General features: G+C 38.7%; 1 protein-coding gene and 1 pseudogene across 1 annotated transcript; one reads left to right on the forward strand and one right to left on the reverse strand.

Annotated features, from left to right (window-relative positions):
* Positions 1 to 328: 328 nt before the first annotated feature.
* On the forward strand, positions 329 to 1,552 carry LOC101966323 (mas-related G-protein coupled receptor member X2). Its single transcript, XM_005326841.3, has one exon. It carries the CDS (start codon positions 329 to 331, stop codon positions 1,295 to 1,297), a length of 969 nt encoding a protein of 322 aa, XP_005326898.3. The 3' UTR covers positions 1,298 to 1,552.
* An 8,283-nt stretch (positions 1,553 to 9,835) lies between these two features.
* LOC101966615 (mas-related G-protein coupled receptor member X2-like) lies at positions 9,836 to 10,784 on the reverse strand (annotated as a pseudogene).
* Between the last annotated feature and the right edge of the window lie 8,427 nt (positions 10,785 to 19,211).

Consider the following 19,211-nt stretch of genomic DNA (forward strand, 5'->3'; position numbering starts at 1 on the left):
GAAAGCTGGGCTCAGGATTCTGTATCTGTCCAACACAGTCTAGGATGTTGAGTGGGTGTGTTGGGGCCATCAAATATTCCCTGTCAGTAGAAAGAGGCAATTGCAGATGGCCCAGGCTTTAGAGTAATAACAACTGTGCTTGAAATTAGGTCCCAGGACTTCCTGGCCTGTGAGGGATTGCTTAACTTCTGCAGGCCTGTCCTTCCCTTCCTTGTGCCTCAGGGGCAATATTCCCACACAGCAGGGTAGTCTTAAGAATCAGAGATCTTGCAGCAGTTGTTCATATCTTTTTTGTATTCCCAGCAGCACCAGCGGAGGATTCATGAGCATGGATACAGTCGTGCCAACCTGGGAGACAGAAACCACCTCAATAAATGTCAGTTTTCAATATATTCTTCCATACTGCTATAAGAAGAATCTTATCCTGGCTTTCCTGTCCCTCTTCATTGCCCTGATCGGTGTGGCAGGAAACGCAGTTGTGCTCTGGATCCTGGGCTTCTGTGTCCGCAGGAATGCCTTCTCCATTTATATTCTCAACCTGGCTGCAGCTGACTTTCTCTTCCTCTGCTTCCAGATCATAGACTTCCTGTGGAAAATCATTAACTTCTTCCATTCCAACTCCATCGCCGTTCCCACATTCATCATGGTTGTGTCAATCTTTGCCTATCTTGCAGGGCTAAGCATGCTCAGTGCCATGAGCATTGAGCGCTGCATGTCTGTCCTTTGGCCCATCTGGTACCGCTGCCACCGCTGGAGACACACATCAGCTGTCGTGTGTGCCTTGCTTTGGGTCCTGTCGCTGTCACTGAGCATCCCTGAAGGGAAGAACTGTGGCTTCCTGATTAAGTGGTATGACTATGAATGGTGTCAAACATTAGATTTCATCACTTCCGCCTGGCTGATGGTTTTATTTGTCACCCTCTCAGGGTCCAGCCTAACCCTGATTGTCAAAATCCTTTGTGGCTCCCAGAGAGTGCCACTAACCAGGTTATATGTGACCATTGGGCTCACGGTGCTGGTCTTCCTCTCCTTTGGCTTGCCCTTTGGGATAAACTGGTTCCTCTTATTCTGGATCCTGAGATATGATGTTATTCCTTGTGGATCCTATTGGGTTACAGTTGTTCTGTCCTGTGTTAACAGCTGCGCCAACCCCATAATTTACTTCTTTGTTGGCTCCTTTAGGCAGCGGCGGTGGAAGCGGGGAACCCTCAAGCTGGTTCTACAGAGGGCCATGCAGGACACCCCTGATGAGGGTGACTCTGGAAGCAGGGTTTCATCAGGAAACCTTGGAGAGTAAGCAGCAGTCTGGGGCAACTCACAGGAGCCTCTGCTTTAATCAGACACATGTGCTTCTGAGAGCCTTCCTGGCCCTATCAGTATAGGAGACGCTCAGAACCTGGTTCAGTTGGTTACCTAGTTTTAAATCAGGAGATAATAATTGTCCATATCTCCAGTGTGACAGGGCTGTTAAACACTGATTACTGTGTCTCTCTACCTGCCTTACTCAGATGCTTTACCTCATTTGCTTGTGAGACTCATCAGCTCAGGGGTCCAGGACTGCTTCTACTTTTGAACTTTTGACAAACTTTTTTTTTTTTTTAACACCAGAAGACTGAAAACAGTAATGGGCAGGGATCCCAATTTCTTTCATCAATGCACCTGATAAAGACTAAAAGAATCCTATGTTTTGGACATTTCCCCCTAATCCTTACAATCTTTGTCTCTATATTATTAGAAGAATAAAATAAATTGCCCCTGTAATCTCTCTCTCCTTTCATTTTGGCAGGACTGTGTATATTAACTTAGCTTAATAAATGTTTACTAAATGAGTGTTTTCATGGATGAATACAGCTGATTCATTTTTCAGTCAACCCTGTGCTAAATCTCCACTTATTAATTTTGAGTCAGGACATTTATGTATTGTTTCCATCATTTTCAACTTTGGCAAGCTGGGTGTTCAGTTTTGTGATCAGATAAAGCCACATCCATGCATATTTAAGGTTTGACATACACTATCTCTCTGTGATTTCTTTCCACATGTCCTCCATTAGCAACCCTTATCTTTCCATTTCTTCCCCTTTTCCTTCACTCTAATACTGGCTCTCTGCAGGGCTTTCTAATTAGACTTTTAGACTTATTTCCAGAAGCTCACAACATGTAATTTATTAATTGTGGCATGTATTTCTACTTAACTCTTTCAGTGAAAATAATATTTTCATTTTCAGGGCTATAGTGTTTAATTATTTTAACTCAGGTATAATTAAATGATAATAATGAGCACAGATCAAAGTATACAGTTCAATGAGTATAAAAAAGGGATATAGCTACATGAGCCCCAAACAAATCAAGACACAAAACCCTTTTATACCTCTGTAAGTTCCCATTATTTCTTCCAGGTCCATCCTCCTTGACCCAGAGCTCAGGATGCTTCTTATTTTATTTTCTTAATTTGAAAATAAATTTTAGTGCGTTGATTTTAGGGTTATAACATGCTATTAGGTAGATATAGATAAGGTAAAATGATTTTATAGTCAAAAAATCAAAATATATCATATCATATAGTTATTAATTTTCCCTTATTGTTAGAACTGTTGTAATCTGTCCATTTAGCCAAATATTGTACATAATCACTATTCTCAAAAACAATGAAATGTTGTTTCATCCTACATGTTTATCACTTTAAATTTTTTAATCTACTTTTTCCCATTTTCTGTCTACTGTTTCAAACCTGGTAACCACTATTGTAAATTTTGTGTATATGTATTGATGCTTTAAAAAGTATTTCACATAAAAGATTAGTAGAATAGAGGAGAGAAAAAGAGGGAGGGAGGAGGAGAAAAGGGGGGGTAAATGGGGAATGAATTCAAATTTCTTGTATGTATAATTATGTGAAAATATACCCAAATACTATGTATAAATACAATGTTGAAATAAAAAACTTCCACATGGAAATAAGACCATGCAATATTTTTCTTCCTGTATATCGTTTCTTCACTTAGCATACTCTCCTCTAAGTACATCATGTTGTGGCAAATGACAGGATCTTCTCTTTGCTCCTGTTGAATAACAATCTGTTGTACATGTGCACCTCCATTCTTCGACACCTAGGTTGCTCTTAGCTATGCTGCAATGAACATTGGGGATGCAGATATATTTATGAGGTAGTAACTTAATTTCTTTTGGATATATATATACCCAGAGACGGATGGCTTGGTCAAATGGTAGATCTATTTATTTTTCATTTCTTCAGGAATCTCCATACTGCTTTCCATAATGCCTGTACCAATCTGTGCACTCATTAAGTGTGCCAGGGTTGCCTCTTTTCCACACTATCTCTAGCAATTGTATCAGCTATAGTTTGGATGTTGAATGTCTTCCAAAGATTAATAGTTTGTTCCCAGAGTTGGCACTATTGGGAGGTGGTAGAAACTTGAAGAGGTGGGGTCTAGTGGGAGGACTTTAGGTCAGTGGGCATATTCTCTGGAAAGACATAGTGGGACCCTAGCCAAGCCATTCCTTTCCCTGTCTTTTGCTTCTTGGTCATGAGGTGAATGGGATTGCTTTACTATATCCTTCAATACTCCCTAGTGTGCCCTAGGCCCAAAGCAACAGGGCAACTGATCATGGAGTCAAACCTCCAAAACTGCAATCCAATATAACCTTTTTCTCTTTAGAAGTTGATTATCTCAGGTGTTTGTTATATTAATGGAAATTCAACACATTATCTTTTATCTTCTTGTTAATAGCTCTCCTAACACGTGTGCACTGATGTCTCATAGTGGCTTTAATTTTCCTTTCCCTGATTATTAGTGATGCTGAGCACATCATTTTCTTCTGTTTGTTATTTATGTTTCACATTTTGAAAAATATCTTCTCAGATCATTTTCCCATTTTAATTTGTATTGTTTTTATTTTTCTGCTACTGAGTTTTTTGAGATCCCTCTGAATCTAGAATATTAGCCTCTTATCTGGTATATTGTTTGTAAATATTTTGTAACAATATGTATGTTGTCTTCAATTTGTTGATTGTTTTCTTTGCTAAACAGCAAGTTTTTAATCGGATGCAGGCCCATTTATTTAGTTTTGCTTTTGTATCTTGTTTTTTTTATTTTTTTATTTTATTTTTTTTGGTGGGATGTCCAAGAAACCATCACCAAGAACAATTTCTAGAAGACTTTCTCCTGTTTTCTGCTAGGGATTTTGCATTTTAAGCATTATGTTTAGGTTGCTGATTCATTTTAAGTTAGCATTTTGTATGGTACAAGAGAAAGGCATAATTTTATTATTATGAGTATAGACATACAGCTTTCCCAGGACATTTTTTGTGGAGACTATCATTTGTCCATTGTGTCTTCTGGTGCCTTTGTAGAAAATTAGTTGGTCATATAAGTTTGGATTTATTCATGGACTATCTATTCTGTGGTACTGGCCTATGTGTCTGTTTTTATGTCATTTTCCCATAATATTCATACCATTCCATTTTGTATCCTTCTGTTCTGATTACTATATAGCTTTGTAATATAATAGTAATCTGGAAGTGACACTTCCAATTATGATTTTATTCTCAGAATTGCTTTGGTTATCATGGGTCTTTTGTGGTTCCATATGAATTTTAGGATTTTAAAAGTTTCTGTGAAAAATAACACCACTGGGATTTTCAAAAATTATTTGTTGGTGTATTGTAATCTTACATAATAGTGGGATTCATTATTACATAGGCATGCCTGCACATATAATAATTTGGTTAACTTAATTTCCCAGTATTTCCCCCTTCACTTCTTTCCTCCATCCCCCTTATCTATTTTTCTACTGTACTGTCCTCCCTTCTATTTTTCTAAAGTTACTTTCCACATTTTCTTCATCTTCACTCTCTCTAGCTTCCACATATGAGAAAACAAATATGATCCTTGACTAAAGGAGTTTCACCTCCTTTACTTAACTCTCTCAAGTTCCATCCATTTTCTTGCAAGATGACATAATTTCATTCTTCTTTATGCCTGAATAAAACTCCACTGTGTATGCACCATATTTTCTTTGAAAATCTTCTAAGTTATGAGATTATATCATCTTCAGCACAGATAATTTGACTTCTGTTTGTATCCATTTTACTTCCTTCACTTGTTGCATTAGTCTGTCTGAAGTTTAAAATAATATATTGAATTGGAGTGGAAATCATCGGCTTCTTTGTCATAATCCTGATTTTAGAGAAAATGTTTCAGTTCTTCCCTATTCAGCATGATGTTGGCTTTGGGTTTGTCATATATCGTATTTATGACTTTAAGATAAGTTCCTTCTATTTTTTGTTGTTTACGACTTTTTGTATTGGATGGATATTAAATTTTGTAGAAGGCTTTTACTGAGTCTATTGAGATGATCATGTGAATTTTTTCTCTTGATTCTATTTAAGTGGTGTATTATAAGTATTGATTTCCATATAAGAAACCATCCTTGTATCCCTGGAATGAAATCCACCTGATCATGATGAACAATCATTTAAATTCTTGTTGCATATAGTTTATTCATATATTATTAAGAATATTTGTATCTATGTTCCTGAAGGATATTTGTCTGGAGTTTCCTTTCTTTGAAGTGGACTTACCTGGTTTTGGTATTTGTGTTTTACTGGGTTCATACGATAAGTTGGGAAATTTTGCCTCCGTTCTATTTTCTGCAATAATTTTGAGGATCATGGATACTCTTTATTCTCTAAAGGTCCAGTAGAATTTAGCTGAGTCCATCTGATCCTGGACTTTCTTTATTCAAAGTTTTTTTTCCTGCATTAATCTTTTTAATTGTTATTGGCCTATTTATTTCTATGCCCTCTTGGTTCCATTTGAGTAGGCCTGTGTTTCTAGAAATTTGTTCACCTCTTGTCGAGTTTTTAATTTATTGAAATATATATTTTCTAAATTATATCTAATGATGCCCTGGATTTCAGTGGTATCTGTTTTAATATGTCCTTTTTGACTCTACTTTTATTACTCTTGATCTTCTTACTCTTTCTTTTGGTTAATGTGCCTAAGGGTTTGTCAAGTTATTTATCTTTTCAGAAAACCAACATTTTCCTTCATTGATCTGTTGTATTCTTCTTTTATTCCCGATTTCATTAATTTCTGATCTTTATTACTTATTTCCTTCTGCTGGTTTTGGAAATGATGTGTTCTTGTTTTCCCAAGACCTTGAGATGCATTGTTGAGAGCCACAGCTGAAGGGGCCCCAGCAAACTTCCAGCTGATTGGCTCAGAGTGGCCCCAGCAAACTTCTAGCTGCCAGCTGATTGGCTCCTCTGCGGTGATGCTCATTGGGCTGTTTCCCCACCCTTTCAGACCATGGAGCTGCTCATTGGGGGACTCATTTGGCTCCGCCCACATGAACCAGCCAATCAACCTCAAGAGCAGGAGGAGGGGGGGTTGAGAGGCTCACCGGAAGCCAGTGGTGGCAGTTGGGCTCTGAGGGAATTCCTGAAGAACTTGTGTGGTGCATCCTGTGTTCTAAAAATAAAGTTCATTTCTGCTTGATAAGTGGCTCCTGAATTGTGCCCAGCCAGACTGCGGAAATGCATCATTAGGATATTTATTTGGGGTCTTGCTAATTTTTTAATGTGTGCACTCAAATGCTATAACTTTTCCCTTAGAACTGCCTTTACTGTGTTTCTGACACTTGTTTACAGTATTTATATGTTGATATTTGTTCATGGGCCTCAATGGGCATCTCTTTCACTGTTATGAGGGTTTTTCAATGAACTTTTTTCTTTTTACTATGTGCTGTGAGGTGTGGGTAGACTGAAGGTGAAATTCCTGCTCAATGTGATCACAGTGCTATGTTCAGTTTCTAACGCCACTTTGAGAGGAAATAATAATCATTAGTGACTGTGAACACTATAGAGCAAACCCATATACTAATAAACCATTTTAAAGCTTTCAGAAAATGACTTGACATTTCCACTAATCCAAATGTGTAAGGGTGAAGTAATACTCTACAACTGGCTGAAAAATTAGGCATTAAAGAAAATAAGATGAGTAAACTCTATAGGGCATAAATGTGAAAAAAAAAAGAGAGAAAGGATAAAGACAAATGGTGGTGGAAGAGACAGAGTAAATAATGAAAGGAGATACAGAAACTAAAGAGAATTTAAAATAGATGATAAGAAAAACTATAAAACATAAATCCAATTAGCACATTAAAATATAAAGGAAATTTATAAAATTGGATTAACACATGCAATATCAAATGACCTACAAAATCTACCTAGAAGATAATGACATTTGAGGTTGTATTTCAGAGAGTCTTAATTCATTCCTTGTTGAGTTGAAATGGAGAGATTTCCTGTTGGGCCATCCAGACTTGAATCCTGTAAGGTTATAGAAGGGTCATTACATGCCCATGCTTCTTTGGTTTGTCTTCAAAGTTTCTCTGGACATAGAGGTGGAAACCATACCAGTGATGTCCCCACTGAGTTGGGGAGATGTATATTTAGTTTATCCCCCAGAACCTCATTCTGCCCAATCTCAGAGGATCCCTCTACTCTTTGGAGTGAGGGCCTGAGAAATTATTAGTCTTTTTTTTAATCATAGGAAATTTCTCCTAAATATCAGTGGCTTAGCAGCCAAGTTTCTCCCTGGTTAGTACTGCAGCTTTGTGTACCCACCTACAGAACTGCTTTATAAGGCCAGAGATGCCAAAAGAGGTGTGAGTTTGCCCATGAAGATTTTGAGGTGTGAGAGACATGGCAGCTTATGGAAGATGTACAGCCACTGGGCAGCTGTGCTGCTGAGTGACCCATGATGAAGGCACGGGATAGGTGGACATGACTGGTGGTACATGCAGCAGTGGTCTTATGGGTCACACATGGTGGCAATTTAATATTGGGTTGCATATGACAGTGGGCCACTACTAGCTTCAGCTGACAACTGGGGCCCAGGTGGCTGCAGCCAATGGCTGGCTTTTGTTCTAGGTTATTCCCCACATGCTGCTCTCCCTGGCAGTGTCTTGCACTTTGTTCTGCTCCACTTCTCTCCCATTGCCAATGATGAGGGAAGAGGATGGTCAGCAGCCTTCAGCTAACCAGAATCCCACTATACAGGTTAATCAGATTGCTATATCAATGGCATTCTGTGCAATATTATTTGCTGGTACCTCTAGGTGGGATGAAGTAAAAATATACTTTCTTCCAGCACTGCAGACTGAGGCATGATATCCATAAAATGGCTAGCCATCACAGTTTTCCACCAGCAATTAGAGAGAAGCTGGGCATTTCTCACTCACCAAATGGCTTTGTAACTTTTTTTCAGTTTTAAATCTTTTTTTTGCATGTTTTTATTGGTGCATCATAGTTGGTGGAATTTACTACCTAATTGCACACAATATAACAATATAATTTGGCTGATATTGTTCCCCGGTAGTATTTTCCTTTTTCTTCCTCTCCTCTACCTCCTGGGCTTTTTCCTCTACTGATCACCCTGTGGTTATCTGAGATGTCTCCTAACTTTCTTTTCCTTCATCCTTTGAGAGAAATCATATAATCCTTGATTTTCTGACATAATTTATATTTCTTTATGGCTAAACAAAATTTCTCTGTGTGTCTGTTCATTCATTGATGGGCACCTAAGCTGGTCCCATAGTTTGGCTATTGTGGGTTGTGCTATTATAAACACGAGTATGCGTGTATTGCTATAGTATGGTGACTTTGATTCTTTAGTATTAACATACAAGGAGTGATAATATGAAGGTGGTCTAAACAGTTGACAAGGATTGATGCTCATTGTCTACACCCAAGTATCTTTTCCAATTGAGTGAGAAAGAGAGAGAGAGAGAGAGAGAGAGAGAGAGAGAGAGAGAGAGAGAGAGAGAGAGAGAGAGAAATGAATGAGAATGAGAATGAATATACCTGGGTTAGGGGTGTTAAGCTCTTTCTCTTTTTGTGTTGTTTGCAGACCTACTAGTTGAAGTGGCCTAAATCTGAAGCTGATTGAAATAGCTCTCAGCTCCTTTTCTCACCTGTGTAAGGAGGAATCACAAAAAGTCAATCACAATGTATGCTACAAATATTATAAAAGTAATAATAAAAAGCTGTTTTGAAGGATTTTGATGAAATTTGGCAATTTTAAAAAGTATGCTCCGAGAAATGCAGCTTACCAAACTTGATCAAGAGTAAACAAAAATGCAAAAGTAATCCTCTATTAACTAAGGAAAATAAATTTGTAATTAAAATGTCTTTTACAAAGAAAGCTTCAGGTTTAAATGACTGCACTGGTGAATTCTATAAAATGCAAAGAATTTTAAACATAAAGATTTAAGCTTCAATAGATTTTCAAGCCCAGATAAATAGGAAGATACAATAAACAGAAGTCAATGAAATGAAAAGCAAATAATAGAGAAAAAAGTCAAAGCTATAAGGTAGCACTTCAAAAATGGTAATGATATTCATAAAATTCTAGTAGACTGGTCAGTAAAGAAGAGAAATATAGTAAGTAGCCAGAAATGGTGCTGCACATCTATAATTTTAGATGCACATAATGCACTAATCATAAAATTAAAAGACCGATAAATTAGACTTCATAAAATATAAAAACTATTGCTCTTCAAAATGTACTTAAATGTGAAAATATTTAACACCAAGGAATTATGCAGTTGAAGATGGTTAAAATGATAAATTTCATTATGAATATTTTATACAATAATAAATATATTGTTTAAAAATGGTATATATATATATATATCATATATATGTGATATATATATATGAATGTCAATTTTGGACTCTATACAATCATCTATGTATCCTCCAGAGGTAATTCTTCTTTTAAGGATCCCTTGAAGATGCAGAATCACTACATTAGGAGGATATTGGACTCTCCATAGTTTCCTGAGGAAGACTTTATCCACTTTTCTCCACCTCAGGTATGTCTTGAAGGCCTTCTCCAAAACCAACTTGAGTGACTGTGGCTGGTGCTGCTGATGCTGCCGCAGCCTACAGGAACCAACGAAGAAGTAAATGATAGGGTTGGTGCTGTTGTTAATGCTATACAGAAATAAAGCAGTCCTCTTATCAAAATGCAGATTTATATGGTTATTATGAATCCAGGCAACAGAAACTCCAGGATGCCTACAGGGAGGCCACAGAAGAGGAAGACCAGGACCGTGAGCCCAGTGGTCAAATACAGCCTAGTCATCGGCACCCTCTGAGAGCCACAGAGGATTCTGATGAGCAGGGCCAAGCTAGATCCAGAGAGAACAATAAATAAACAAATCAGCCATGCAGCTCTGATGAAATCAAATGTCTGACACCATGAGAAGTCTAAATCCATAAAAAGGGAGTCACAGTGGTTGCTATTCAGGATGCTCATCAGCAGGGACAGGGCCCAGAGTAGGGCACATATGATAGCTGACATGTGTCTCGGTTGGTGGCAGCGGTACCAGACAGGACACGGGATGGACAGACAGCACTCAGCACTAACAGCGCTGAGCATGCTCAGGCTTGTAAGATAGGGCCACATCATCACAATGGTAGAGTACTTGAAGATGAAGTTGAAAATGGAAACAAAATTGGGGCTGAGTTCATGCAGAGAAGCTATAACATGAAAACAGAGAAAAAGGAAGACGGCTCCCACCAGGTTGAGGATGTAGACTGAGAAGGCGTTCCTGCGCATGCGGAAGCCCAAAAGTCAGAGCACAACTGCGTTTCCAGCCAGCCCAGTCATCACAATGATGAGAGTCAGCAAGCCTGGGATCAAGGTCCATAGGTTGACAGGTTGAGGAAAAGTCCGGTTACTTCCATTCACCATCATGAATTCTGTCCCCTTGGCTGGGGTGGTTGGATTTAGTATCAGAAAATATCCAGAGAAGTTGCTAGGAACATAAAGAAGTCATGAGTTCCTGCTGCAGAACCCCTGATTCCCAGGACCACCCTGCTGTGTGGGAATTACTGTCCCTGTGTTAAGGGGAGGACACAGATGGTTGCAAAAATTAGTTTTAAAAAGGCCAGGGAATCCGAGGTTCTGGACTCAAACTCAATTCATGTCGACTCTAAACGTTATGCTGGGTGCTACTGCACAGGTTCATCTACTGACAGAAATATTCTATAACTGATCATGCACACGGACCCCTCCTGTTCCTGCCAGAGGTCACGCCATGTCTCCAGAAAAAGTCTGGGATAGGATCTGAGATACGAGGAAAGGACTGTGGTCAAAGGCATAATCCTGTCCTGGGCCAGAATTTTTCCTTCAGGTTCAGGTTTTCAAAAAAGCAAAGATGATCCCACAGCACATTCATGACAAACAGTGCTGTATTTAGGAGAAAAAAAGACTGATTTTGGGACTTGAAAGGAATGAGACCTCTTGGTAGGGCAGGTGTAAGGATGGTTGGGCCTGATAGGCTAGAAATGGCTAAGTGTGTCATAGAAATGGCTCAGTGTATCAGCCACAGAGGACAGCCACACTATGCATATCCCCTGTCTAGATCTGGTGCTAACCACTGTATTCACAGTGGTTATTCAGTGAATAGATGCATGAATAAGGAGACTAATGGTGACAGAAGACTTGGATTGAATGGACAAACAAAGATGAAATATAATTAAAGGATTTAAAACATTAAGGTAAAATTAGAAGAGGAAAATGTCATTTATCATTATTTTTTTGTGGACAACTGAGTGTGTTTAGAAGACTTATTTATGTTTATCCAAACAACAGAAGTTGACCACTGATGGGCCACAAAAGCAAGGAACAAAAATGGCTTTGCTGTGTACTTTGTAACATTTTGATGCAGAGTATGGGGTTAGGATGTGAGTTTGAGCTGAATTGCCCAGCAATTTGTAGGAACAGAGAAAGAAGAGGGGTTTAGGTCTGAGTGCGAAGAAAAAGTTTTGAAGGATGAAAACATTAAAAAATAAAAAGCTATTAATTGTTGGGCTGTGAAGTGTCCAATATAAATCTTTTCCATTTTTTCTCACAATAGAGTTTGCTTTGTAGGTAGAAGTCTTGTGTGAGGGTAATATATGAGCAGAAGTAAAAAGTTAAAGGGTTGAAATGGAAAGATGCTTGCATATATTTTAACTAGAGAAAGTGAATTATCTCAAACTTGGGTGAATAATAATAAATATGGAGAAGTCATAAGGTATTCTCGCTTTGAATTCTTTCAGAGACCTCTGAGGTAAGAATTTGTATCATTTCTACTAATGAATTACAGTAGATGGGGTAGAGAGAGAAGATGGGAGGGGAGGGGAGGGGAGGGGAGGGGGGATAGTAGAAGATAGGAAAGGCAGCAGAATACAACAGACACTAGTATAGCAATATGTAAAACAGTGGATGTGTAACTGATGTGATGCTGCAATCTGTTTACGGGGTAAAAATAGGAGTTCATAACCCACTTGAATCAAAGTGTGAAATATGATATGTCAAGAACTATGTAATGTTTTGAACAACCAACAATAAAACTTAAAAGAAAAGAAACACACTGACAAAAAAATAAAATAAATAAAATAAAAATAAACAAAAAGAGGATAAAATTAGATCACAGAGAGGATGAATTATTTATTGTGGTCCAATACTGTGGATGAACTCAGCAGTGCCCCCTCAGGGCCCACTCTTTGGCCCTACTGACCCAGCACCACAGAACTCTTGATTACATCTACATGGGGGTGGGAAGCAGAGGAGTAATTCCCAAGTTAAATCCAAGTTGGCCTTAAATATTGTGTATATAAGAATGTAATATATATATTCTTATAATATGTATATAAGAATAAACAAACTTCACAAATGAGAAGAAGGAAAGCAAGTGAAATAGGGCAAAAATGAAGTGCTTTGGAAGCCAGTCAGGAACAGATGAGAATATAGAAGCTCTCCCCTTTCTTGCAAGGGCATCCAGGGTCGTGGAGGCCAGAGAACTCACATGGACCCTGAAGTCAAAAAAGAGCACAACCCTTCTCTGGTGTGCAGAGAGGTATCATAAGTGTATGCATCCAACATGAGGTCTTGTAGGTATAAAAGCTCCCACAGCTTTGGTTGTCCAGAAGGGGATATGGGAGGAAATCTACAACATCTGTTATCCTCACTCTGGGAACCTCAGTTGGAACATGTGGGGGTTGCTTCCAAGACACTGAAGGGCATGGAGAAAGGGATTTGAATGTTTCAACTCCTGGCTCTTTTCCTGTGAGGTTGTGAGTTGCAATGGCAGTGCTTCTCCTCCTGCTTGGTTGTCCCCTGCTACTGCTACAACTAGCTGTGGTTCTTTCTCTCTCTCTTGTCCCTATAAGTGTAGGGATGGTTATAATGCTTTGTTTTTGCTTGCCTTTAGCTACTTTATTATACCATGCTAATTATTCTTAACTCTATCTTTGTAAAGAGTCAACTAAAGAAATACTCAATTACTTCATTTTTGGATTGCTTTTTTTATTCTTAAAGATGCAAAACAGAACAATTTTGAAAAGCAAGTAACATAATGACAACCTGGGAGCTGGGTGTCCTGGCACATGCCTATAATTCCAGTGGCTCAGGAGGTTGAGGCAGGAGGATTAAGAGTTCAAAGTCAGCCTCAGCAAAAGCAAGATGCTAAGCAACGCAGTCAGACTCTTGGTGTCTCTAAATAAAATACAAAATAGGGCTGTGGATGTGCCACAGTGGTCAAGTATCCCTGACTTCACTTCCCAGTACCCTCCACACACACCCCAAAAATAAAATAAAATCTGGGTGTATGGCAGCTAAGCTCTTGGTGCAATTCCCACATGTTACTGTGGTCCTCAAATGAATGTAACCAGTAGTGTTCTCCATGGGATGATGTATTTGAATGTCCAGAATAAGGGGGAGAATGTAGGGAGATGAATCATAAGGGATAATGGTTTGGAGAAACTCTCTGAGAACATTCAGTTAAAGATGCCAGGACCCAGTGTTAACAAAGAGGCATCATCTCTTCTGCCTTTCCCTGAAGGAACCCCATGACCCCCTACTTGTAGCATCACAAGGTAGAAACATAGAGATATGAACTCAGTACAAAAATATTAGCAATCATTGGAAACAGGAAAGCATTTAGAAAATACTCTTACCTTTTTTTTCCATTCTCTGTCCACAGGAGGAGAGCTTATCTGTGCTGAAGTGGAGAGCCTTTCTGGGATTAAGTGACACCACAGAACCCTTCTCTCTTCTAAAATAGGAGATGTTTACAGGAGCTGGAGTAAAAGGCAATAAATAAGCAAAACTTATCAAGATGCTGAATAGCTATTCCTTTTATTTCCTCTAAAGGATTGTGGGCAAACAGGAACCAGAGCAGTTTAAGATGTGACCCTCAGAGAAATGTTTCTGGACTTCTTCCCAATTGCCACTCATGTTCAGCCTCTCCCTTCCCACCTTTTCTTGTTTCCCTCTCTGTAAGTAACTGCTATTGTGGCCCTTTAATTTCCAACTATCAAAAACAATTCAGTGAGAATTAGATAGAGAAAACACCAGGAAGTAAGAGGATAGAAGGAGATTTGAGGGATAGTCTTATTTGTCAAAATAATTTTCCTTTCTTCCTTCTCTGTTTGGTTTGGCATATCAAGAGGGGTGGTTTCTGTGACACTTATGAGTCACGTATTTTCATTCAACTTTCTGGTTGAATAGAGTCACAGGGAGACACCACCCAGGAGAGCAGAGAACAGGAGGAAAGGAACTTGGGTTTTACATCTCCTGGCTCTCTGTCTGAGTCTGTGTTGGCAGAGACAGTGCCTCTCCATTTTATGCTCATTCTCTCCCACCTCTGCAACTGCCCTGTCTCCTCAGCGTTCCTTCCCTTGTTCTTTCCCTGTTTCCCATGCACTTGTCACTTTTCCTTAACCTGCCCATCTTTGTAAATACTTCTATCATGACGTGCTCTTCAAAAATTCCAATTTGTGTCAATGCTTTCTTCCTGGGATAATAAAAACAAATAACTTCAAAGAGCAAATGAAACACCGAGACCTGGGTCTTCAGCCGTTCAGCTCTGGGATGAAATGCTGCACATCACTTGGCCCCTTAAATGAACTCAAGAGGCAGAATTCTACCCATGTCAACAGATTTGAATGGTTGGAAAAAGGGCAGGATATGGGGAGATGGATCAGAATACAGAAAAATCTAGTTGACTCCTTTGAGAACTCCCACTTTTGAGGCTGCCAGCACCCAGTTTTCAGAGGGAGGTTTCTGTCTCTTGCTTTTTCCTTAAGAAATCAGAATGACTTCCTTTATGTAGCACCCCAAAGTAGACATGTGAACATAGACTAAAGACTGTAAGTGGAAATAAGAAAATTCTTGGTGTCTGTCCACGCCTTCCATCCATGTTTTTGTTTGGAGGTGAAGAATGTTCAGTTTTGAGGGAGGAGAGCCTTTCTGACTTTGAGAAATGCCAGAGGACCCTTGCTTGTCCTCAATTTCTGAAATGTATACAAGGGAAATGGCATGAAAGCTGGTGGCCATGGGAACCTATCAAGATGTTAGACCACCCAGCAATTTCCTGTACCAGGATTCCAAGAACCTCAGAGATCAGAGCTGTTGACACAATTCCACCCCGAGGTGTTTCTTAGCACCTATCCCATTTTCACTCACAGTTCACCATCTCTCAGTCCTCCTCATTCTCAGTACTTTTATTCTGGAGCCTTTATTTTTCCATGTAGCATTGTTAGTAATTACTATAAGTAATCCCTGGTATTTGGGAGCCTAGATAGGAATATTGAGCAATGTAAGTTTTCATTGTGGGGCTTTCTAACAAATAATAAAGTACAATATAAGGCCATTCAATTATGGCTTTTCTTTCATTTCTTTCATGTTTCAGTAGTAATGCATTCATGTGCACACTTTTACTCCAGAAGGCACAGAAGTAACTACATGATCAATTTCTTCTGCCATTTCCGTCTATCCTGACCCAGGGTTTCCCTTGCCTCCTCAAGGAGATGATTGGACTGATAATAGATTTCTTGTGTGTTAAGTTGGAGTCATCTGTTCAAATTCCAGGTATTTGAAGAAACTATCTACTCAGAGCCACATGTACACTCTGAGGTCTCCCCCTTCTCTACTCTCTTTTCTGTGTTTATCAATATTATCAATGTGAGAGATATATGTAAGGGGATTTTTTCTTCCACACTCCACTGTAATCTCCTGGAGACCAGAAAGCAAATCTCATTTTTATTAATAGCCACCATTTATGCATTAAAGATACTGATGCACAATACATGCCATGCCATCTTCCAGAAAGAGCATCACTGCCACCTCTCTCAGTTACAGGTAGATGCTAATAGGCCATTAGAAAATTCAACATAATGAATTTTAATATTTCATCAGTGGGAAACTGTTTGGTGAAGTTGTTTCCCATTATGAGGAATAATCTAGTGGACATTCTTACAGTTCTCTGAACCATGTGATCATGCTATCTGGAAGGGTGGGTGGTGTGATATTCTCCTCATCTTGGAAAAAAGACAAGTTAGAACTTTCAGATCAGCCCCTCCTGGGAACACCCTTGTACACCCCCAGACATCTCTATGACTGCGTGTGTCACATTGTGTGGCAGTCTGTACTACACTAGGCTCCTTCCTTTCATGGACTATGAACTCCTTGAGGGTGGGTTCATTGTCTTTGTATCTGCAGTGCCAGGCGTGAGGGCTGGAACATGGAGGACGCTAAATAAGTACTTACAGAATAAACAGACTGACTTGTGATATTGCAGTAGGAAGCCCGCTTACTGACATATTGAGTACCACAGCTCTACAGATTAGTTGAGAATGTACATGTAATGATTGTAAGATAAATTTGTAACACAAATGTTTTATTTTTTACCTGAATTAATTCACCAAAAATGAAGAGGAGTGAATGACTTTTTTTTTTTTTGAGTAAAATTCAGCAAATAGATTTCTAGCCTCTCTATCTTTCGGGACTCACATTCCTCAAGCATTTTCTATAAGTTGAAGTTCAGATTATTTATAGCGGAGATCTTGTCATTTTAGAGAGAGTAGTGTGCACCAGGATATTCTTAATTATTCATAAATTTATTCATCATAGTATAGTTTTCAGGTTTGCAACTATTTTACTAAAACATTTTTAAATCTACCTTTTAGATTTTTTAAATATTTACATTAGCTTTCACTGTACTCTTACTTTGTTGATTTACATTCTGTTATGATAAAATAGGCAGCAATATTGACAAATTCAACTGGCATAAGCAGAATTGGAAACAGGTCCATGGAGTCCTTTTAAAGCAGAGGACTCACTGCCCTAAGGGTAGAGCACAGGCACACTTATTTCAGTGAAAGGCCACGAGGACTCAGCATTTCCAGGAATCAATCAGTGTGTTTCCTAGATGGAATGTAGAGTCAGATATTTATTTAATAGGTGTTCGTTATGCATGGAATTAGCAGAGTGATTATCTACTACATTTAAATATTCACTTAATGCATAAACAGCCAAGAGTAATAGCTCCCAAAATGTGCTACGAAGGACTCTCATGTCTTTTCTGTCTTCCTAGATATCCTCAAGGTGTAACTAAGAAGAAAATCCACCACTGGTATTGAAATAAAGGAGATTCTTGGATAAGCTTTTGCTTCCCTCCATTCTTCTCCCCAGGAGAAGCCAGTAAGGCTAAATGAGGGCAAAAGGCAAGGCTTTCCTCAGGTTGGTCTGCTGCAGAGAGAATCCTCTGGTCCTTTGATTGGTGGTGCCTGCAGGACTCCAGTGAAACCAGATGCATGAGCCACTCTTTTCAAGCTGCCCCACAACTGTGATTTTTTCAATCAGGAGCTTCTTGAGAAACATAGATGCTGAACATTTTCCAAGTTTCAGACACAATTCTGTGCTCCAGAAATTCAAATGCATGCCCTGTGTTTTAGTCATATTTCTCATCACTGTGACCAAAGACCTAATAAGAACAATTTAGAGGAGGAAAAGTTTATTCTGGGTCATGGTTTCAGAGGTTTCGTCCACGGTCAGCTGACTCCATAACTCTGGGCCCAAGATCTGACAGAACATCATGGTGGAAGATTGTGTCAGAGGAATGCTGCTCAACTCACTGCATCCAGGGAGCAGGGAGCAACTCTGTCCATCAGGGGCAAAATATTTTACCATCCAAATTAGTCCGTATCAGTGGATTAATCCACCATCCAGATTACAGTTCTCATAAACTAATCTTTTCATATCTGAACCATTCCTGCATTGTCTCCCACAGGATCTTTTGAGGGACCCCTCATGCCTACACCATAACAATATCATAGTCTTTTGGTGGAATCTTTAGGTTTATCAGCATAAAATCATATCACATAAAAAAGTACAATATGATTTTCTGCCTTCCTATTTGTATGTTTTCAATTTCTTTCTTTTTCCTAATTCCTGTCTGGGTAAGACTTCCAATATCATATGGAATAAGAGTGACCAGAGTGCTGGTGTCAGATTTTAGAGGAAATGCTTTCAGCTTTTTCTACATTAAAAATGATGTTTGCAGTGACTTTAATACATGTAGTCCTAATTATCGTGAGGCTCATTCCTCTTACACTTAATTCATTCAGAGTTTGTATCATGAAGAGCTGTTGAAGTTGATCAAATCTCCTGATATATTGAGATAGTTATAAAAATTTATCAGAGGCTAGGGCTATAGCTCAATGGCAGAGCCCTTGCCTAGCCTTGTGAGGCCCTGGGTTTAATCTTTAGCACCATATAAAAATAAACACATAAAGGCATTTTGTATATCTACAACTACAAAAATTTTTTAAAATAATTCTTCATTCTTTTGTTAATATATAGTTCATTTATTGAATTGCAATTTTGAACCATCCTTTCATTCCTTGGATAAATGCAACTTGATAATGATGGATGTTCTCTTTGTTGTTTGATTTAATTTGCTAGTATTTGAGAAATTTGAATCTATGTTCATCAGGGGTATTGAACTATATTTCTTCTATGTTTTGTTTTTGTTTGATATTGGTATGTGGTTAATACTGACATCAGAGAATAAGTTTGAAGACTTTCCTCCTTTCCAATTTTTTGAAGTGTTTGTGAATAATTTGTATTCTTCCTTAATAGCTGGTGGAATTCAGCAGTGAAGCCACCTAATTCTGGCTTTTCTTTGTTGGGAGACTTGTTATTAGTGATTCAATCTCCTTAATTCTGTTCAGACTTGCTATGTCTTGAAGATTCAATTTTGATAAGTTGTATGTTCAGAAATTCAGCCATTCCTCATCAATGCATCCAAATTTAATCGCTGGCTTGGTTGGCTACTTTTATGTAGGTCCC

This window comes from Ictidomys tridecemlineatus, chromosome 4, assembly GCF_052094955.1.
Source record: "Ictidomys tridecemlineatus isolate mIctTri1 chromosome 4, mIctTri1.hap1, whole genome shotgun sequence".
Lineage (NCBI taxonomy): Eukaryota > Metazoa > Chordata > Mammalia > Rodentia > Sciuridae > Ictidomys > Ictidomys tridecemlineatus.

Bases quoted from the DNA above. Each gene is read 5' to 3' on its own strand.
- LOC101966323 (XM_005326841.3), top strand. From the start codon at position 329: ATGGATACAGTCGTGCCAACCTGGGAGACAGAAACCACCTCAATAAAT.